This window comes from Sabethes cyaneus, chromosome 1 (genome assembly GCF_943734655.1).
Source record: "Sabethes cyaneus chromosome 1, idSabCyanKW18_F2, whole genome shotgun sequence".
In the NCBI taxonomy this organism is placed as follows: domain Eukaryota; kingdom Metazoa; phylum Arthropoda; class Insecta; order Diptera; family Culicidae; genus Sabethes; species Sabethes cyaneus.
In genome coordinates this window covers 67193845-67217487 of record NC_071353.1, presented here as the reverse complement: position 1 = coordinate 67217487, position 23643 = coordinate 67193845, and the positions used below count along the sequence as shown (strand labels likewise).

The 23643-nt window shown below is 40.1% G+C and overlaps 1 protein-coding gene across 2 annotated transcripts in view; it reads left to right on the top strand.

The window, feature by feature from the left end:
- The window catches only part of LOC128742653 (spastin), a 102816-nt gene extending 80278 nt beyond the window's left edge, over positions 1-22538 (top strand). For both annotated transcript variants that reach the window (XM_053839089.1, XM_053839081.1), the window contains one exon: positions 20253-22538. In XM_053839089.1, coding sequence (XP_053695064.1) covers positions 20253-20416 — 164 coding nt within the window. In that variant the 3' untranslated portion in view covers positions 20417-22538. The remainder of the gene's footprint in view (positions 1-20252) is intronic.
- Positions 22539-23643: the final 1105 nt, after the last annotated feature.

The window sequence follows — 23643 nt, the reverse complement described above, 5'->3', positions numbered from 1 at the left end:
CCTCGAAAACTTTCACATGCCAAATTTGGATTCATTTGCTTGATTAGCTCTCGAGTTATGAGGAAATTTGTATTTCATTTGTATAGGAGCCCCCCTCCTAAAGTGAGGAGGGGTCCCAGTTCATCATAGAAAAAAATTTTGTATCCAAAAACACCCACGTGTCAAATTTGGTTCCATTTGCTTGATTAGTTCTCGAGTTATGAGGAAATTTGTATTTCGTTTGTATGGGAGCCCCCCCCCCCCGTTAAAGTGGGGAGGGGTTCTAATTCACCATAGAAAATATTCATGCCCTAGAAAACTTTCACATGTCAAATTTGGTTCCATTTGCTTGATTAATTCTCGAGTTATGAGGAAATTTGCATTTCATTTGTATAGGAGCCCCCCTTCCTAAAGTGGGGAGGGGTCCCAATTCATCATAGAAATTTTTTTTATCTTTTTATCTAGAGTTATGAGGAAATTTGTATTTCGTTTATATAGGAGCCCCCCCTCTTAAAGTGGGGAGGGGTCCTTATTTACCATAGAAAATATTCTTGCCCTCGAAAACTTTCACATGCCAAATTTTGTTCCATTTGCTTGATTAGTTCTTCAGTTATGAGGAAATTTGTATTTCATGTGTATAGGATACCCCCCTCCTAAAACGGGGAGGGGTCCCAATTCATCATAGAAAAAAATTTTGTCTCCAAAAACACCCACATGCCAAATTTGGTTCCATTTGCTTAATTACTTCTCGAGTTATGAGGAAAATTGTGTTTTTGGTACAGGAGCCCCCCCTCTTAAAGTGGGGAGGGGTCCTAATTTACTATAGAAAACATTCTTGCCCTCGAAAACCTTCACATGCCAAATTTGGTTCAATTTGCTTGATTAGTTCTCGAGTTATGAGGAAATTTGTATGGAAGCCCCCCCCCTTTTAAAGAGGAGAGGAGTTATAATTCCCCTTATAAAGAGAGGAGGGGTCTCAATTTACCATAGAATAAATTATTGTCACCGAAAACACCCACATGCCAAATTTTGTTCTATTTGCTTGATTAGTTGTCGAGTTATGCAGAAATTTGTGTTTCATTTGTATGGGAGCCCCCCCCCCCTCTTAGTGGGGGGAGGGGTTTATAACCATCACTAAAACCTTTCCTGGCCCCAAAAAACCTCTACATGCATATTTTCATGCCGATTGGTTCAGTAGTTTTCGATTCTATAAGGAACATACGGACAGACAGACAGACAGAAATCCTTCTTTATAGGTATAGATATGTGGTGATGTTACTATTTGTTGGAAAGTGCCACCTTTTTTCTACATTATCAGTACTTTAAAAATGTATAATTGATGAAACTTTTATTAAATATATCGTTTTTTGCCAAAGCCTTTTTTTATCTTGAATGGACCCAACATGATCTTGAATGGACCTATTTTTGATTTTTGAATGGACCTAAATTAGGATTGTCATAGTTTCTTCCATGTAAATGAACAAAATAATAACAAAGAATTTTTTTTAATAGTACAACTATACTACTGTTATTTATTAATAGGACACAAGGTTGAACAGCTTTTACCTTAGGCTTGAAAAATCGGGGGACTAAACAAAATATGTAGGATATGAGTATAAAATCAATTGTCCGTGGGCTCTACAGCCTGAAAAACTCGAAAAATGAGTGTACTTAACACTTCTAGCACGAAAAAGAAATGGAAATTCGAATTCGGAGTTTCCGAAAATCGTCCAAAAACGATTTTCTCGTTTTTGTCTTCTTTTCGTACATTTTTGCATGGAAAATAAAAACGTATATATTAAAAGCAAGAACAGATTTGGTTTTCACGCTTAAACTTTAAATAAAAATGCGTAAAACCCATGTTTCTTGGTCGATAAAAAAATTCACTTTGTTTCCCCTCCCCCCTTCAGTGGCCCAACACCGGAAGGACAAAAACTTTATAAAATATTTGTAATGGCCTAATTTTACTTTATTCTGAGCCTCATAATTATTTTAACTAAACTATTTAGAAAATTATCAAATACAATATTATTTTTTTAGGCATATCCAGTTCGAAAACGGTCCAGATATTGAACCAAATTTTATAATTTTTTGCACCATATCATTATCCAGGCCTTTACCTAATTTCTAAATCCTCCATTGACGCACAGATGTTTTTATTGCCAAACCGGGTAATTTTGCAGGACGGTTGGGCATCACAATGTTTCACGAGGGTGAGGAAGTTGGCGTTCTTAACTATCAGAAGTGGCTGCTTCTTTTTACTCAGACGAATCTGATTTTGTGACTACAGGATCCGGTTGAATTTTTTTGGCCTTAGGGTTTTTGGTCAGCGCGCTAAAGGTGTTTTGAAGCTTTGGTATATGCTTGATTAACGTGTTTAAACTATTTCTCATCTGAGTTTTGTCAAAACTTAAACTTACATCAAAACTTTTTGCTGTATTTATATGGAAAATACAGGACGTTATTTGTTCATGAAAAAAATGTTTGATTCCAACCATTTTTACGATGTTGCCCGTAGATAGTTAAGCAGGGATAACCACTTTAAATAGAGTTTAGAATATTAGCTTCGTAACTCAATTCGAAGGTCCAATATTAGGGTTTCCTAGACAATAAAGCTATATATAAATCTTCGGAATTGTATTCTCAAATAACTTGTTTCATTCTTCTGTGCATTACTTTTAATGACACAAGAATTGTCCCGTTTAGCATAATTTGGGAATTTTTTTACAGAGAGCGAACAAATTGGGAAATTTTTACTCTACTTATATAGATTACTTATATAGATTATATAGATTACACTTTTGCTTCGTGCTAAAACAAATACCTAAAATCCAATTGAAAAATTTAAGTGTAACTGGTTTTCTGCTAAATGCAAATGACGCAAAATAGCTCTTTTTTAAGGGGCATAGTACTTTTTACATCATATGTTTTGCCTAATTTCAAATAATTTTTTTTCGATAACACGAAAGACAAATTGAATCGGTTTTTTTGCATTTGAAACATTGCATTTTATACTAATATTTGCAATTCCCGGCTAGCATTTTCATATGTATAAAAGAGGTAAAAATCAGCATTACGTACAGATATACATGCTAAATAAATCGTATTTCATGCGCAAAATTGGCATATTCGTACTAATTTGGAGGCGATATACGTGATTACGAATAATTTTGAGCGTTACGACTATATAAGTATTTATATACGATAATATCCGATTAGGCGCGAGTCGCTCCGTACTACTCTACGATTTTGTGCTGAAAATCGTATGTATGTCAGTCATTATCATTATATACGACAGAAAATCAACTTGATCCCACTTTATCCAGCTTTAGTTACGATTTCGAGTTTGTTAGGAGATATTTACGATAGTTTTCGTACATTGATTTACGAGTTGGTGCTAGCTGGGTTTTGTTTTTATAAGGGAACCTCTTCCCCTTGCCCCTACGGGTCCTTGAAGATAGTCGTTCAAAAAAACCATGAATGGCGGTACCATGGATTGGCGCTGGGGGGCTTATTGAAAAATTCCAAAATGACATGAAAGTACATTAAATTATCTCGTGTTTGATCCATCCTTTTTTAGAATTCGAACACATAACAAATGGCGGATATTGAAACATAAAAGTATGGTTTCTAAGCGAAAGAATTGACTTTAAACATATCTAAAAATACAAAAATTACAATATCAAGAAAAGGATGGGTCAAACACTAAATAATTTTGTTGGCTTTCAAACAAAAAAAGAATCATGAGAATTGCTTGAGCCGTTCTGGGTTCCGGGTAGTAACAGTTTGAAAATACTCTATGGTGACTGCCAAAACGCTGAAAAACAGCTACTTTGAAATAAGCGGCAACAAAGTGGTTTTGGCTATAATTTTAATTTAATTTTAGTATATTTACGTTCAGAAATGATTAAAGATAAACATAAAAGCTAAATACAGTACAAAGACTTGATAATTATATCCTAAAATTCTTATTTAAAAATAGGTCCATTCAAGATCAGAATTCGACTAGGTCCATTCAAAATCATTTACTCTATGTCTTAAAATTTTTAACTCTGTCGTGTTTCGCAGATTTTTTACATGAGAATCACTCATCATCACGAGTTATTCTGTGCCGATCCACAAATACAGCATTTTGATGCAAGCAACCCACAATTTTTCATGAATAAAGGGTGCTCAGTGAACACTGTTCACAGTAAAATTGCAACACACTCAAATAGCTTTAACTTTTGAACCGTTGGGTGAAATTAATTGAAATTTTGCGTGATGAAAGTTCAAAGTGCATTGTTTACACTGTGTGAGTCTTTTCATCAGGTGTGCAAAAATCTGAAAAATGACATCGAAAGAACAGCACGTTCGCAAAAAAATTTCGCATAAGTGCTTCGAAATGATAATTTATTACATCCCTGCCATTGATAAGAAGTTGGGAATCCCAAATCCTACGGTTACTCTTGTCATAAAACGGTTTGAAGAACTTGTGACTGTCGATCGTAAGCCAAGATACGGAAAAAAAAATCATCCGTATACTGCTAAGGATCATACCCGCGTAGTTGGGGCCTTCGACGGGAAACCCCTCCGTTCGAGATGTACCAAAAAAATTGAGTTTCAGAAGGCTCCAACAAAATACGGTCGCGAAAAGCCGTGCCCGGAAGTTATACGATCAAAAGCTGCCGAAATCACGCTGCTGCATTATGGACGATGAGATCTACGTGAAAACGGACTTTAGCCAAATTTCGGAGATCAGAATTTCACTGCAAAGGATAAATTTGATGTTCCAGTGAAAACAAAAGATGTCGAAGTTTGCAAAAAAAATCTTGGTTTGGCAAACAAATTGTTCATGTGGAAAGCGGAGTACACCATTCGTGACCACAGATACCAAAAGCGACTTCTTCCTCTTCTGCAGTCTGTCTCACGATCTTCTGCCGGATTTGGCGTCATGCCATTACGCAAAGGACGTACTGGAGTGTTAAAAGGCAAATAATGTCGATTTCGTGCCGAAAGATCTTAACCCCTCAAACACACCGGAGCTGCGGCCAATAGAGAAAAACCGGGCTATTATAGAGTAAAATCTTCTAAAACGTCCTAAAGTAGTCAAAGCAGTTGAAGAAATGAAGATAACATGAGTAAATATGCAAAAACATGTCGATTTTGAGGTTATGCAAAACTGATGGGACAGAATTCATTAAAAGTTTGTTCGAAATCGATCCGACTACTGAGCAATTTGGCCAAGTTCAGTTTTTGACTTAAATCACAAATCATAGTTGTTAACTGATTCAGCGATCGTCGTTAAAACATCAATAGCAGAGTTGAATGAATTTTGCGCCTTCAGGTTTTCAATCGACTTCATGCATTCAGCGCAGAATAACAGCAAGTTAGTTTGCCCATTAAAGAAATCCAAATTAAATCGCACCGATCCAAAGCGTTTCATGTTTGCGACACGATCACACAGTTGTCACTTTGCTAGGTTTAGGTTCGTAATGGGTTGAGAGCATTCGTAGAAAATTTTATCCATCGTTGCAAGAAAGTTTTGATGCGAGATCCAAAATTCAGTTTGACACGGTTGAACACAGGCGGCGGTTTGGGCGAACAGATGACGATTTTATACTCGTTGTTCACAGGTGGCACTTTAGTGAAAAAATAGGTAAATTGGCGTTTGGGACATTTTTGCCATTATGTAAATATTTTGAGACATTTAAGCAAATACCAGCTTCGATTATCACAAACTACTTTTTTCATTACATTAGCTTCATAAAATGTCTAAAAGTAGCAGTTTTGATTTTTGTCTCGTAGTCCCATACGTTCAACGCACTGTGCGTCCGTCCAGTTTCTTGGCTTCGCTGACGACGTTGACATTATTACACGTACCTTTGAGAAGATGGAGGAAACGTACATCGGACTGAAAGCTGAAGCCAAACGGATTGAACTTGTCATTAATGTATCGATAACAAAATACATGAAAGGAAGAGGTTCTAGAGAAGTGAATGCTGACTTCCCTCCCCGGATTCATGTAGACGGCGATGAAATCGAGGTGGTAGAAGAGTTCGTGTATCTGGGCTCACTGGTTACCGCAGACAATGACACCAGCAGAGATATACAAAGACGTATTATGGCAGGAAATCGTGCCTACTTTGGGCTCCGTAGGACGCTGCGATCGAACAAAATTCACCACCGCACGAAGTTAATAATCTACAAGACGCTGATTAGACCGGTTGTCCTTTACGGCCATGAGACATGGATTATGCTCGTGGAGGACCAACGCGCCCTTAATGTATTCGAACGGAAGGTGTTGCGCACCATCTACGGCGGAGGGCAGATGGAAGACGGAACGTGGAGGAGGCGAACGAACCATAAATTGCATCAGCTGCTTAGGAAACCACCCATCGCTCACACCACAAAAATAGGTCGCCTGCGATGGGCTGGGCACGTCGTGAGGACGTCGGACGACAGCTCGGTTTAAAAAGTTCTCAATAACGATCCGACTAGAACGAGACGGCGGGGCGCGCAGCGAGCAAGATGGATCGATCAAGTGGAAGGCGACCTGCGGACCCTACGCAGACTACGTGGCTGGCGAATTGCGGCCATGGACCAAGTGGAATGGAGACGACTTCTTCGTACAGCAGAGGAAACCACGGACACTCTTTATACCGTAAATGTGCTCATAAAAACGTGCCACAGCTTCATCAGCACTACAACCAACAAAAAAAATCCTCCCAGCGAGTCTCGGCAAATCGTCTGTTAACGGACTCAAAATTACATCGGTTGAAGTCAAAGTTCAGCGGATTTACAGCGTAAAAGCATTATCTTCCCCGTCAGTAAGTTCAAACCTTAACACAAACGAGTGATGGTGTTGATCGATTGCAAGTAGCGGTAGCGGCGGATCCAGCAGTTCTTTATGACTATTACGACGAAAACTAGATCAAGAAATCTTCCATTGACATTCGTTGTCATTTATTTGATACTGGCTGATTGCCCGATCTCACTCGGGGCCCCTTTGTCACTCAGTCATTTGTACATCTGTTTTTGTAACGAAAACTCTCATAATGCAAGAAATAAAACCCTTTTTTTCATTTCAATATGTCTACTCTCTTTGTCAGTTCCTCTTACGTTGTCCCCAAGCCTAGGTGCTACATTCCGTTATCAAAATTTGACCATCTGTGTTTATACGACAGACTTCGCAGCCAGCTGTTAGAGTGCAGGACAATTGCAGGGCCAGTTGCTACGATCCTATTGACTCTGACAGCCTCTCCCAGTCGACATTCGACTTCGTTGTCGCCAAACCAGTTGTAAATCTGTCTTCGTCTTCGTAATCCCTATAAATCGACACCTTTTTAACGTTTTTGAACCTCCCCCATTTCAATGGCCACCCTATCCCCCTTTCAGAAATAAAACAACTTTTACAACTGCTATGGTTCCAAATGCAAGAGAAACGCACCCCTTTACCCATTTGAACCTTTCTCTCCCCTTGAAAGAGACCATCTCCCTCTTTTATCAACTCCCCGGTGATTCTTGAATCGAGTGATTTTGGTTCGTTTCGACCACGTTAAACGAATGGGCGAAACGAACCAAAATCACTCGAAACGAGAATCGCAATGTCACCCCTGATTTTTTATGTCAAAAAACATGTGTTTGACAAACGACAAAGATAAAGAACAGTCCAGAAGCTCCGGAGCTATGGCGGACCATACATTCATACTTACGTTCCTCGTCCCCCTACATGTCGGTTCCGTCCCAGTCAGGTCCTTCTGTCACGTAGTCACCCCCTCTTTTCTCAAAGTCAGTTGCACAACTGCAATCGATTTAAATACAAGAGACACGCAACCCTACTTATTTGGATCTCCTCCCCCCCTTGTTAACAAGGAACATTTGTGCCAAGTCTGATGAAGTCCAGGCATTTCGGAGTTTTGGCCTTCCCTCTGTTATGACCCCCTTTCTGTTATGAGCCCTCCCCTTTTGTCAACTCCCTGAGTTCTGGTTCCCTTATGCCAAGGAACATGTGTGCCAAGTTTAATGAAGAACCAACCTGGGTTTCGCAGTTATGGCATCCCCCCCTTGTTATGAACCCTCACCCCCCCTCTTCTTGTTAACCATTCAGTGTTGATTCCCCTATGTCAAGGAACATGTATGCCAAGTTTGGTGCAGAACCGTCCAGGCATTTCGGAGTTATCGACCTCCCCCCCCTGTTACGACCCCTCCTCTTATCAATGCTCGCAATGCTGATTCTCTTATATCAAGGAACATGTGTGCCAAGTTTGGTGGAGATCGGTCAAGGTGTTCTGGAGTTATGGTGGCACATACAAACATACTCACGCTCACTTTTATATATATACAAGCTGAGTGCCCGATCTTACTCGGGACGCCTTTGTCTCACAGCCACTTGCACATTAGTTATTGTAATCGAAATGCTTATAATGCAAAAATATAACGCTTGTACCTGTTTTGGACGTTCCACCCTATTTGTCAGCTCCCCCTCTTTTGTCTACCCGGCGATTTACACTTTACGGAAATCCCTATAAAACCCTATAAAGAAAGAGAAACATAGACATTTATCCTATTTGCACCTTCCGCTAACAATGGGCACGTCACCCATAGGCAGGGATGCCACATATATTTCTGTGTTTTTTGTTGGAAAAATCTGGCCATCTGTACAGCGAGGAAAAATATCTATGCAAAAATCTGTCCAATGCACAACAATGAGAGTGAACGAGACGATTAACCAAACATGTGGTTAATCTGTGTAATTGGCGAAAATCTGTATTCTATGCACACAGATTCTGTACAGGCGATTTCTTTCAAATATCTGTTAAACACAGAATAATCTGTGCATGTGGCAAGCCTGCCCATAGGTAGTATATAGTTTTGTTATTGTACATTTCAAAAAAAGTAGAAGGTGCAACAGGTTTCTTGCATTGACACAAAAAACCTATCATTCCTTTCATCTCACTTCAAGACAAAACTTGTTTGTAAATAATGTTTTTAGTTTCACCACCAGGAGCAAGTATGCAAAAATTATTGGCCGCTCTGGAACACGCCACATAAAGTTGGCCATGGCAAAAACATGGTGTTCTCAGATCAACTCCACGCTGTTTGAATGATTGCCTCTGTGACTCAAATAGAGTCGGCCAGCAACACATAGTACTAATGGTCGAACACTTTTTATACGGGTCACTTTGATTCGGCGCATAATTACCATAAGGTCGCCATTCACCGTACAGCTCCATTTACCGCTCATTTTAAACAAAAATGCTTATATCTTTTTAAAATGGTTCATTATTGTAAAAACTATTGACACACAATCATTTTGTATTTTTAATGATTCGAATTTCCACTATATTCATAAAAGCTCATTTCGAAAATAAATAATCCTTCTAGTGAGGAGCGAAAAACGACATTTTGATCGCGTCTTTATTAAGACCGAGTGCAAATGACTAAATTAATTATTATCTCAAGCGAACTTGTTGCTTTGGTTATTTAGAAACTATTCTACTAAATAACGCGAAATAAGTCAACAGTATTTATATTAGCGTTCTATTCTGCTGTCATTAGACATTACCCTTCTTTATGGACAGACTTCGCAGCCGGCTGTTTAGAGTACAGGAAAATTACGGGACCAGGGTAGCGATCCTACTGACTCTATCTAGCAAGCACCGCCTAGCCGAGATTCGAACATACGACAACTGGCTTGTTAGACCAGCATGTACCTCGAAGCTAACTGGGCGGTATTCTGCTGTAAATGCCAAACTCAAAACAAGGGTCAAAACGCGGGTTTTATTTATTTGGTAACAATAAAAATATGAGCGGTAAATGGCACCCATATGGGCGGTGAATGGATTATTATATTTCAAGTGAGCGGTAAAAGGGGTCATGAGATTGCATTGCTTTAAAAAAAAATCGCTATTATTAAATATTTACAAACCAAGTAAATTTTTCTTGTAAACACAATTGTTTTCTCTATCTGATGACGCAAATTGGGTTTCGATGGACCTCAATTTAGATTTGCTATGGACAAACTAGCTTAGAATTGTTTTAAATGAGCGGTAGATGGCGACCATACGGTACAGTTGACAAATTACAGCTGCGAGCATTGCCGTTTAATGTTTCGTATTTTGATTTATTCTGTTGTACGGATAAATTGTTACAGTCATATGGGCGTTACTCCTCCCTTCTCATCAGCAACCCCCGGTCATCAGCTTCCTCTTTTGTCCTACCGTCACTTATGGAAAAACCGTCTAAACATTTCGGTCTTTCTTTTATGTCAAGGAACATGTGTGCCAAGTTTGATGGCCTCCCCCCTATTCGGGACCCTCACCCACCTATTAGGGAACCTCCCCCCTTTTTGTTGACCCCCCAGTTCTGATTCTCTTATGTCAAGGAACATGTGTGCCAAGTTTGATGAAGAACAGTCAAGCCGCTTCGGAGTAATGGCCTCCTCTCCTATTAGACCCTCCCCCACCTATTAGGGAACCATCCCACCCTTTTTGTTGACCCCCAGTGCTGATTCTCTTATATCAAGGAATATGTGTGTCAAGTTTGATGAAAAACGGTCAAGGCGTTTCAAAGTTATGGCCTCCCTCCTATTAGGGACCCCCCCTTTTTTGACACCCCAATGCTGATTCTCTTACGTCAACGAACATGCGTGCCAAGTTTGATGAAGAACGGTCGAGGCATTTCGGAGTTAAGAGTCCTCCCCCTGTTATGAGCCCCCCTTCTTTTGTCAACCCTCCAGTGGTGATTCTCTTATATCAAGGAACATGTGTGCCAAGTTTGGTGGAGATCGGTCAAGGCGTTCTGGAGTTATGGTGAAACATACAAACATACTCGCGCTCACTTTTATATATATAGATAGAAGATAGATAGACTATCTATCTAGTCCAATTGATAAAACGGATTTGACCAGAGCAATTTCCCGTCCGGATGAGGCATTTATAGGCAGCATACAATTCAAATTCTCATCGAGTGTCCGACATAAGTGTGGAAGATCATAGTCCCCAACAACCAAAACCAAATTGCGATCCCCCGCAAGTTCGATCAATTTTTACATGCATACCGTACGCTGCTGATATTGTGCAGGCTCACTGTTAGGTGGCAGATAGATACAGCAAACAATTAAGTCAAAATTCATTCGAACAATATTTTGCTCCAGTTGATCGCTGCCTTCAACACAAACAGCAAAGCTACGAAGATGTTTGCATGCACAGCAATGATGCAGAAGAAGATGCATGCATAGCAATGATAGCCGGCAGCGATGTTCGTGTATATTGACCCAGAAATTCTTGATATCTCCAATCTCTGGTAGGCCATTTCTGTAATCGGGCTTCTCGTTACTAATTTGCTCGTAGCTTTTTCGCTATTACTGAACATCTTATTCTGTTGCCGCCGTTTTGCAGAGTCAGTGGGCCCTATTCTCATAGTCACCTCACCTCACCTCACTTCTCTCACGCGCCCTATTATCACAGTCACCCTCACATCACCTGACAGGCCCCATTTGATCGCGTAGCCTCATTGAGCTTCGTCTCGACTCTCGACACATCACTTGGTCTGTCGTTCCTCCTATCCATTTCGCTACGGACCTGTTGCTGTATCTCATCGATCACTGCTTGCGAGAGCATAATGAAGCAAGCTCATTTAGAATTGGAACAAACTATTGCTCATATTGTGGCGCTTATGGTGGATGGATTTGGAAGTTCTTGGCGCCCACATGTCCGAAATTTTATTAGCTTCATCTACGTATTTTTGACATTCCGCAAAACGACTGTATTTTGTAAACAAACAACATGGAAGCCAAAAGAAGGGAAAAAAATGTGCACAGATATTTGGAAAATCTGTTGTGGTCTGCATCTAGGCTAGCTAAACAGCTGAAATTGCCCAAAAATACCGTATGGCGCGTTATCAAACGGTATAAGGAAACAGTGACGACGATTCGGAAGCCTCAAGCTTATCATCGGAGTAGCACTGTCGACCGAAAACTGCGTGGTAAGATTTGGAAGACCATCAAGAGGAATCCCAATCTGTCGGACCGTGATTTAGCCACAAAATTCGGTGCTGCCCACAGTACCGTGAGGAGAATTCGACTCCGGGAAGGAATCAAGTCGTATCGAGCTAGCAAACAACCAAACCGAACCCTAAAACAGAATAGTGTGGCCAAAATCCGTGCTCGAAATCTATTCGACCGGGTGCTAACCAAGTTCGATAGGTGTCTTCTGATGGTCGATGAAACCTATGTCAAGGCTGACCTCGGGCAAATGCCAGGTCAAAAATTTTACTTTTTGCTGACAAAATTGCACGAAATTTTATGATTTGGCAGGGCATTTGCAGCTGTGGCAGAAAAACGAAAGTTTTCGTTACAAATAAGACAATAACGTCGGAACTGTACCAAAAGGAGTGTCTCCAAAAACGAATTTGGCCGTTCATTCGATCCCACCACCATCCCGTGATGTTTTGGCCAGATTTGCCAAGCTGTCATTACAGCAAAGTCGTTCAAGAATGGTATGCAGAGAAAGGGGTCCAGTTTGTTTTGAAAGACCTTAACCCACCCAATTGCCCCCAGTTCCGCCCTATTGAGAAATACGGGGCAATCATGAAGAGGAGACTCAAGTAAATGAAAAAGTTGTCAAACACATCAATCAGATGAAGACCTGGTGGAATAAGATAGCCAAAACGAAGGACGAAGAAAGTGTGCGCCGCCTACAGGAAAAGTTCGAGAATTCCTTCGAAACCATGACGACTAATTTTATCCATATTTTTTCTTAAAAGTATGAAGAAAATGCTATATTCGTGTAAGAAAAGATCTTGAATCCCGAAAACTGCGGATAAGCCTCGTTGAACATTTCTAGTATTCGAGGCAGACCGCTCATGTCCGTTTCTTAAGCCCCAAACACAATGCATACGGATTTTACTACGTTGCGGCAATTTCACAGTTTTTCCATGGGTTTTCTGTCAAATTTCCGCAACGTAGTAAAATCCGTATGCATTGTGTTTGGGGCTTAATGCTGGATAGTGCGTAGATAATTGGTGCGAATCACAAAACTATTCATTTCCACTGTCCACATGATTCGACGCCTTTGATTACCTGTGAGGGTGTACGACTGGTGTCTCCGAATCGCAACATTGCTTACAGGTGCAGCGTTGTTTAAGTGATTTTCATGGCTGCTTCTCTGGAGCTCTTCGGGTTGAACCCGGCTGGAAGCCCGCTCTTGTATTTTAACTTCCAACCGCTGGCCGCTTGCTCTTCTCCCCATTTCAGGGCCAGATCCAGTCGGGGGCCCTCTTCAGGCGATCGCATGACAATAACTCTTAATGATCGTGACTCCATTATAGGAGTATCTTCATTTACCCGAAGATAGAAGCGGGTCTGGGCTGTGCTTAAAGCGGCATTACTCGCTTTGACGGAACTGCTTCCCCGGATACTTAAAAAAATAGAAATTCGACAGGGCCCACTATCCAGTTTCACCACATCCTAGGCAAACTCATTGGTTGGATAAACCGGTAACGCCTAAGCGTGGAATGGGGTTACCATTCCCCTACTCATCCCCTTTGCTGCAATGAATATTTACTGCCTTGCAATCAATATCTGAGTTCTATCAATGTTGAATTTCCTCAACGATTTTGACTACAAAATCATATTTACCTCATAGGGGCCATTCAGATACTACGTGGGTAGAAAAATACCAGTTTTCATGCCTCAGAAAAATTGATTTGAGCTTAAAACCATCACTGATCAAAAGTTTATGCTGATGTGTATAAATAACACATTAACAGGCGTCGTTTGAATTTTTAGTGTTTGTAATGGTAAAAAATAACTTATTCACGTGGACTTTTTCTGTACCCCCACTCTCCCTTAAGTTGTCCGTGTGGTATATGACGGATTTCACGCCAACTCGTCTATGGAGTTGGCAGCACCCTCTCAGAATTCAATGAATCTTTGTGTGTGTAAAGAGTTCATGCGAATAAGCAACTTTGCATACTTATAGCGTTTTTGTTTTTGCTCAGGTCCAATCTAGGTTCGCCCTAGTTCCAATCGAACGGCTGTCAAAACGTTTGATTTTTCACTCAGGTTGGACTTAGTTTCGCTCTAGGTTGAACTTTTTAGACGTCGGGTTCGCCCTGGGTCTTTCTGTAGTTTCAACCCCGCTATTAGCAATAAACTGCCAACCCGAAAACGTTTGTTTATTCTCCCGAAAATGTTTGTTTATTCAGTGGTCGGATTGGAACTAACGCAGGTTAAAAAAAATAAAAGCGGTATTAGTTTTTCCAAAATTGGTCTAGACTAATAGCGTTTTTGTTTTTTAACCTGGGTTTATTCCAACTGACCACTAAATAAACAAACATTTTCGTGAGCATAAACAAACGTTTTCGGGTTGTCAGTGTATTGCTTATTGCGAGATTGAAACTGTGAAAAAACCGTCGTCTAAAAAGTGCAACCCAGAGCGAAACTAAGTTGAACCTGAGTGAAAAAAACTAATGTTTTGACAGCCGTTCGATTGGAACTAGAGCGAAACTAGGTTGAATCTAAACAAAAACAAAAACGGTATAACTTTTGGAAAGGGCGCAATTTTTTTTCTGTTTTTACTTTTGTTATACTATATAACAAAGGTTTAGAAATTGGTCGAATAACACGAAATTAATCCGAGGCCCGGAGGGCTGAGTCACATATACCAATCGATAGAGTTCGACGAACTGAGCAATGTGTGTGTGTGTATGCGCGGAACGCAATTTTCTATCGCCTATTTCTCAGAGATTACTGAACCGATTCGACTGCTATTACTTTCGTTTGAAAGGTATTATTGCCTAGTATATCACTATTGAATTGTTTCGTGGTCCGACTTTTCGTTTAAAAGTTATAAGCAAAAATGTGAAAATTACGTGACACGATTTTCTCCGGAACCACATAATCGATTTCAATGATCTTAGTATCAAAGGAAAGCTCTTACTAACTTACTTACTTAATTGACTTAACGTCTTACGACAAGGCCTGCGCAGCATAATTTCTCAATCTGTTTCGGTCCATGGAAACTGATCTCCAGTTCCGCGGGCACCCAGTGCTCGCCAGATCTCGCTCTACCTGGTCTAGCCACCTGGCTCGCTGTGCCCCCCTTCGTCTTGTTCCTACCGGATTTGATGCGAAAACCATTTTTGCAGCAACATGCCCTGCCCAACGTATCCGTCCAGCTTTAACCACTTTCTGAATACTTGGTTCGCCGTAGAGACGCGCGAGCTCGTGGTTCATTCTTCGCCTCCACACACTGTTCTCTTGCACTCCGCCAAAGATTGTTCTTAGCACCCGCCGTTCGAAAACTCCGAGTGCTCGCAGGTCCTGTTCTAGCAGTGTCCACGTTTCGTGCCCGTAGAGGACAACCGGTCTAATTAGCGTTTTGTACAGTGTGCACTTTGTACGGGGGCTCAAATTGTTCAATCGCAAGTGTTTGTGGAGTCCGTAGTAGGCCCGACTTCCGCTGATAATACGTCTTTTAATCTCACGGCTGGTATTGTTGTACTCTGTTGCCAGTGAGCCAAGGTATACGAACTCGTCGACTACCTCGAACTCATCCCTGTCGATTACCACGGTACTTCCCAAGCGGGCTCTGTCGCGCTCGGTCCCGCCCGCCGGCATATACTTCGTTTTAGACGTATTTCCATCCAATCTTCTCTGCTTCGCGTTTTAGTCTGGTGTACTGATCTTCCACCACCTCAAATGTTCTGCCGACAGCATCCACGTCGTCAGCAAAGCAGATAAATTGACTGGATTTATTGAAAATCGTGCCCCGCATTTCGATCGCCATTCGTCTTATGACACCTTCAAGCCCAATGTTGAATAGCAGGCAGGAAAGACCATCTCCTTGTCGAAGTCCCCTGCGAGATTCGAATGGGTCCGACAATCCACCCGAGATTCCTTCACAGCACTGGATCCCATCCATCGTAGCCATGATAAGTCTAGTAAGCTTACCAGGAAAGCCGTTTTCGTCCAAAATTTTCCATAGCTCTTGTCGGTTTACGCTATCATATACGGCTTTGAAATCGATGAACAGGTGTTGCGCGGGAACTCGGAATTCACGGCACTTCTGGAGGATCTGTCGCAGGGTGACGATTTGGTCCGTTGTAGACCGACTCTCCATGAAGCCGGCCTGGTAACTTCCCACAAACCTATTGACTATCGGCGATAGTCGATGAAAGATGACTTGGAACAGCACTTTGTAGGCGGCATTTAGGATAGTGATTGCTCGGTTGTTCTCACAATCCAACTTATCACCTTTCTTGTAGATAGGGTAGATAACCCCGTTCTTCCACTCCTCCGGTAGTCGTTCCGTATCCCAAATCTTGATAATCAGTTGATGCAGACAGCCGGCCAACTTGTCCGGGCCCATTTTAATAAGTTCCACTCCAATGCCATCCTTTCCCGCTGCTTTGTTGTTCTTCAGCCGCTGGATGGCTTCTTTAACTTCTCTTATCGATGGGGGTGGCACATCTTCGTCGCTTGCTGCACCAATGTGGTCACTTCCTCCGCTATCAAGGTCTTCCACCTGTACGCCATTCAGGTGTTCATCGTAGTGCTGCTTCCACCTTTCGATAACCGTACGGTCGTCAATCAAGATACCTCCATCTTTATCTGTGTACATTTCGGCCCGCGGCACGAAGCCTTTGCGAGATCCGTTGAGTCTGATAGAACTTCCGTGTGTCGTGAAAGCGGTACAGTTGTTCGAGTTCTTCGCACTCTTTCTCCGCTCGGTGGCGCTTCTTCTCCTTGAAGAGTCGGGTTTGCTGCCTCCGCTTCCGTTTGTATCGCTCCACATTCTGACGGGTGGCTCTACGCAGCATTAGTACCAGCGCTGCGTTCTTCTCGGCCAATATCTGCTGGCATTCCTCGTCAAACCATTCGTTCCGTCGATTCGGTGCCACACGGCCTAGGACGTTCTCCGTTACGCTATTAATGGCTGTTTTCACGGCATTCCAACAGTCCTCAAGAGGGGCTTCATCCAGCCCACCCTCTTCCGCCAGCGCGTTTTCGAGAGATAACGCGTAGTTTTCGGCGACCTCCGGTTGCTTCAGTCGCACTAGATTATACCGTGGCGGGCGCCGGTATCGTATGTTGTTTACAACAGATAGTTTTTGACGTATCCTTACTATCACTAGGTAGTGATCCGAATCAATGTTAGCGCCCGGATAGGTTCTGACGTCGATAATGTCTGAAAGTGCCGACCATCTATTAGAACGTGGTCGACTTGTGATTCTGTCTGGTTGGGTGATCTCTAGGTGTACCGATGGTAGAGGTTATGCTAGAAGAAGGTACTACGTATGGCCATGTTCTTGGAGGCGGCGAAGTCGACAAGTCTTAGGCCGTTTTCGTTCGTTTGCGGGTGAGCGCTGAACCGTCCAATCACCGGTTTGAATTCCTTTTCCTGACCAACCTGAGCATTACAGTCCCCGATGATAATTTTGACATCATGTCTTGGGCAGCGGTCGTATTCACGCTCCAACTGCGCATAGAATTCGTCTTTGTCATCATCGGTACTTCCGAGGTGAGGGCTGTGCACGTTAATTATGCTAATATTGAAGAATTCTTAATCTGCACATTCGGGGGTTCCCCGATCACCCGCTTCTGCATCTCGCCCATCATTATAAAAGCTGTGCCCAGCTCGTGTGTATTGCCGCAGCTCTGGTAGATGGTATGACCATCTCTATACGTACGTACCATCGTTCCTTTCCAGCATACCTCCTGCAGCGCTACGATGTCGAACTTGCGGCTCTTCACTTCTTTAGAAAGCACGTGGGTACTTCCGAGGAAATTTAGAGACCGACAGTTCCATGTTCCTAATTTCCAATCGTTAGTCCGTTTTCGTCGCCTGAGTCTCTGCCGATTGTTCCGATTAGAGTTATTATTATTACTTACGGAGTCCATTGCTTTGATTTTGAGTGGTTCAGGCTTGCAAAGCACGCAACCAACCCCACAGTTTCGCCGGAGGGCCAACGTAGCTCGACGGAGCCCTCCTCCCCTGTCAGCATACGACCTTGGTTTCCCCCGAGGTTAGTTACCCGATCTCCACCGAGGTTGCTCGTATCCCGGCTGGTACCACGAGGAGGTAGGGGTAGGAGTTGCTAGGTAAGAGCCTGTGGACCACTGTGGGGTCTATTTTATGCCCAGTGCACAAGGCACCGATGGTACGCATTACCAAGCCGTTTACCAGCCAGGAAAGCTCTTGTTGACGCTAAATTTTTCAGGAAGTTTCATTGAAAACAAACAGGTAGTTTAAAAGTTATGCTTAAAAACCTGTTTTGACAAGGTAATAATTATCGCCTGTTTCTCAGAGATGGCCAAACCGATTTGTGCGTTATTAGTCTCATTTGAAAGGTAATATAGCCTAATAGATCAATGTTGATTTGTTTTTTGATTGGATGTTTAATTTGAAAGTAATGAGCAATCGTATACACCACATTAAAACATTACAAACATTCTAAGACAATTGATCTAGTTTATATTATTTTGGCATCAAATTAGAGGTTTTAATGCTTCAAATATATCTGCAAAATTTTAGAAGAATTGGTTTTGCCGGTCAAAAGATATTAAACCTCGAACACTTGCGCCAACTTTTGTAACACGGTTACTCGCGCGCACAATGGCCCACAACCAAAAACACGTGCGCACTAGAGTTTTGACTGGCAAAACTTGGTTTTAGGTTTATCGAACCTTTGGGAGAGTTTCTTGAAATTGAAAGCACTATCGTCTGGTAGAATTTAAATTTTGATTAATCCCCCAAAAAGTGAAATAAAAAAAATATTTTTCTTCAATTTCAATATAACACATTGATGTGTTCTGCAAAGTTTCAGAGCATATTATTACAAGTCATTTTGCCGACGACAGTAACCTTCTATCTCTTCAACGAAGATAGAGAAATCTTATTTATTGTATATGAATTTGTTAAATCAGTTTATCTATTTTAGTTTTTTTTTGTAATTGTTACATGACTTTTTCATGTATTATAAAGTCGTACAAATTGTAAAAATACAAAACTTTGCTGAATACAGCATACCTCTATGTTTGCTTTTTTTAGGAACTGTAGAACGTTAATTATAAAAAATACTCTAATTTTGACCCCGAATTACTCGTCTACCAACAGACGGATACATTTTATATTTGCTGATAAAAATGGATGAAATTTATTAAATAAAACTTTATTGATATGAATAAAATAGAATGGCATTACAGGAAATTATGCATAGTTCAAAAAACTAGACTATAAACTAGACCTTTACTGCGCAATCATTATTTTTACTATTTATTTCATTATTTAAGAATAATATTTCCTCTTACAACTTACTTTTACTTGCACTCCCACATTAGTAACAACTTACTCAGCAATGAAAAATGGAACTATAAAAATTATAAGTGCTTCTATTTTGTTTGTTAGTAACAACTTACTCAGCAATGAAAAATGGAACTATAAATTTATAAGTGCTTCTATTTTGTTCAAATTTTGTAAACTTATTCAATTTCCAAAAATTTTATGTAAACCAACGCACTACGCAACGTTAACCAATAGATGAATTAGGTTCCAAAGACTATTTGAGATAGAAATCGACACTTTTATCTCAAATAGCAAGTAAGGCCGTATAACAAAGGTTCCTTTCACCACTAGTTGTTTAATAAAAAATATAACTCGAAAACTATAGGACCTACAAAAAAATGATCTATGGGTGACTTTTAGAAAATGTTCTGAATTTTCATAAAAAATACTAAAAATTGATTTCTACACTGAAAAAAAAGCATTTTACAAATTAAAATTTGATTTCCCAAAAAACGTCATCTCAGAAATTGATGAAATTTTTTTTTGAAGCAAGATAATTATGTGGCCTACAAATCTTCTATACATCGCAAGATGGTCAAACTGAAGAGAAAAAAGTTTTCCTAACATAAACTTGTTTTAGTCCTTACCGGGAAAAAAAGATATTTCAATATTTCCAAAATAGTAGCACCTACTACATCTAGCACCTATTAATGAGTTATATTTTTTATTAAAAAAAAGAGAAAAAATATTGCGCCCTTTCCAAAAGTTAGTCTTGACTAATTTTGGAAAAACTAAGTATGCAAAGTTGCTTATTTATATGAACTTTTTAAACACAAAGTTTCATTGAATTCTGAGAAGGTCGTGCCAACCTTTGGACGGTAGAGTTGGCGTGAAATTCGTCATATAGATTGCTGCATATTGAGGCTTCAAAAACATATGTGCATGATTATGAGGGCAGTTTTACGAATATGATATAGCTTCTTTTTTATATTTAATTCACAGAGCTTAATGTCGAAGAAGTGAAAAACATGGATCCAACTAAGCTGCGCAGCATTCGCGTGAGCGATTTCTACAATTCGTTGAAACGAATTCGTCGATCGGTGGCACCAAGCAGTTTACTGGCGTACGAGAAATGGTTACAGGATTTTGGAGATGTAACGTTGTAATTGAATTGTGTGGACCTGCCAATATTGTTTTTAAGTCTCTTCGATTAGTTTTCTTGTAAAAGCACTAAATATCAGTTATGTAGAAAAAATAGTAGGTTAGATAAAGCGGTCAAAAACTGATTTTCACTGCAGTGAGGATTGACGTAAAATATATTGTAACAGTATAGATACCGCAAGCGCTGAATTTAACATTTATCAATAGCATGATTATACTACGCTTCTATTCGTTACTATTAGAAATACACAAGTAATATTATTTAATAATAGGGATTGCGTTTTCCAGTTACAGTTTTCTAATGGATAATAATGGATCGAATAGAATGTTACGCGAAATTCTCAGTTTAGTTAAATGTTTCGATTACTAAATTTTTGTTCCTAGTATACGTAACTTTAACGCATCTTTTTTACGGTAATATATCTTCCTCTGCGGAAACAAAGCACAGGATTTATTGGTACATCTTATGCAGCTTATGATTACTACACACGAACAAGTTGTTAGCAAGTTATGAGAAACGGCAAACAAACGTCATTAAAAAGGGAGTATAGCTTTTTATTCACTCACTAGTATTAAATATTAACTAACAATTAATATCTTTTTTATGATTTGTTACATTTATAATCCTTTTTGTCCTACGGGTACACAGGTGATCCACATTTCGTTAGTGTGTTGTCAAGCATAATTATACCAGCGATACAATACTACTTCGAATACGAAATAGGTACCATATTTCGACTATCTCTTTGTTGACCAGCCTAGTTGGTCTCGAAGTACGACACTTGCCTAACAAACCTGTTGTCCAATGTTCGAATCTCGACTGGTAGACAGAGTCAATAGAGAATCGTTGCACTACACTGGCTACGAAGTCTGTCGACTAAAAAACGGAAAGTCAAGTAAGTTTAGAAAACAGGTATATAGCACTGAAGTTTTTGGAGCGTCTTAGTAGAATACGAAACCTAAAATTAAAAAAGAAAAAAACCTATCCAATTTAATTCTACTATGTAGATTTTATTCACGACAGATACGTATTTCGCCTACGACTTGCAGGCTTCCTCAGTGTCTGTTTTCAAACTCGATCTACATAGTAGAATTAAATTGGATAAGTTTTCTTCTTCTTTAATTTTAGGTGTATAGCACCCTACGCTTTGCTTTTTTGTGTTACCCATATTAAATTGCATAAAAGTCACACAATCAAAATGATACTGGTGAGTCGCAAATCATTCTCAGCGTATATCTACTTACGATCTAAGTTTTATGGTGCAGGTCAATAGTGAAATAAAAAGAATATCATTAACCCGGAACTTATTGATGACGAGTTATGCTCGGAATTGGAAAAAGTTATAATAAGTGATAGTATTGATTTTGATCCATCAGGGTAGTTGTTACTGGACCATAACACAAGATCTGAATATGCGACGTTTGCAATACAACACAAAAACCGTAGTTATCGAATTAAACAGCTTTATTTAAATTTTATTACCCATAAACGAAGATTGTCGATCAACTAATCAAAATACAAATTCGAAATAGACACTGATAAAGCCTGTAAGCTGGAGGCGAAGTACGTATCTGATATAATAATAAATGAATAATAGAATGAGAAAAATCTTTCTGAAATTAAACACGATTATAAGCTGTTGTCAGAATTGATTCATCAGTATCATCGCAGGATAAAATCGACGAAAGCTCAAAACCAAGCAAAAATGTAATACAATAAAACAAGCTAAAGACATAAAAACAAAAAAGGAAAGCCGAAAATCCACAATACAATATATGTACAAAAAAGTACCATAAAATATAAACTTGAAACTGAAAAAACAACAACTCAGTATCAAAACTAAACTATTTTCTCGTAAACCCTAGTCTCATTAATAGAGGAGAATATTACGCATTATCAATTTATCTTGGTAACCAATTACACACGATAAGTTTTAGGTCCCAAATTATCGTTAGCTCGCGAAACCGTAATTCATTTTGATATGATACTAACCCATAAAAAACGTGGGACATCCGTGTGGGCTCCCTATGATGTCTAAAAGCCTTACTACATAAAAACTACATCTCTGCTGCATGCATTTCATAGCAATATTGTTTCGACTACGATAAAAACTTAATTTAGTATACGTCGTGGATCATCTGTTTTAAAGGGTGAATACGAAATTGCTGCCACACAGTAAATTTACCATTAAATTTCATTCCATTGAATAAAAACTAAATGCATGGCAGTTTTATACACAGATACCTATAGTTTAATTTATATATGGGTCATTCCACGGGAAATTTACAGTCAAAATTTTTTTTCTCTTCAGAATATTTTTTTTACGTTCTTTGTTCAAAAAAAATCGACACGTATTTTTTTATTTTGATGTTTTGTTGGAATTCGCAAGATATGATTTTTTAAAGTATTGCAATCCGAAAAACTACAAGGTATACAGCCCTAAGGGTTGAACGTGTTTCGCATATTAAAGACTTGGGCGTTATCTTAGATTCGCAGTTAACGTACAAGCATCATATCTCGTATGTTGTCGCTAAAGCCTCAAGGCCCTTAGGCTTTATCTTTAGGATCGCGAAAAATTTTTCTGACATATACTGCCTCAAATCGCTATACTGTTCGCTGGTGCGGTCAGTTCTGGAATACTGTTCGTCTGTTTGGAACCCTAACTACAACAACAGCGCTGAAAGAATCGAGTCCGTTCAGCGTCGATTTCTTAGATTCGCCTTGCGAAAATTGCCATGGAGAAACCCGTTCCGTCTTCCCAGCTAAGAAAGCCGCTGTCAACTGATCGATCTAGAACCTCTCCGTGTTCGTCGGGCTAGCTCCAGAGCACTGTTTATCGCGGATAGCTTACAAGGGAGAATTGACTGCCCCGCGCTGCTGGGACAGATTAACATAAATGTTCAACCACGAGCGTTGCGGAACAATGCAATGTTGAGATTGCCACCTCGTCGCACTAACTACAGTATGAACGGCGCTATCGGCGGTCTACAGCGGGCCTTTAATCAAGTGTCGTCGTTATTCGACTTTCATCTGCCACGACGGATACTACAGGGCAGATTCACTCGCTTTTTTCGGGAGAGGTAAACCTCGAAGATACAGTTATTTTAAAATCTGTTTGTATACGTTTGATAGAATCTTACTCAATTCGACTTGACTATTTTTATGTTAACCTGACAATCATTGGGGCCAAATCGAGCCCGTTGATTAATGATCTATACCTATAAAGAAGGA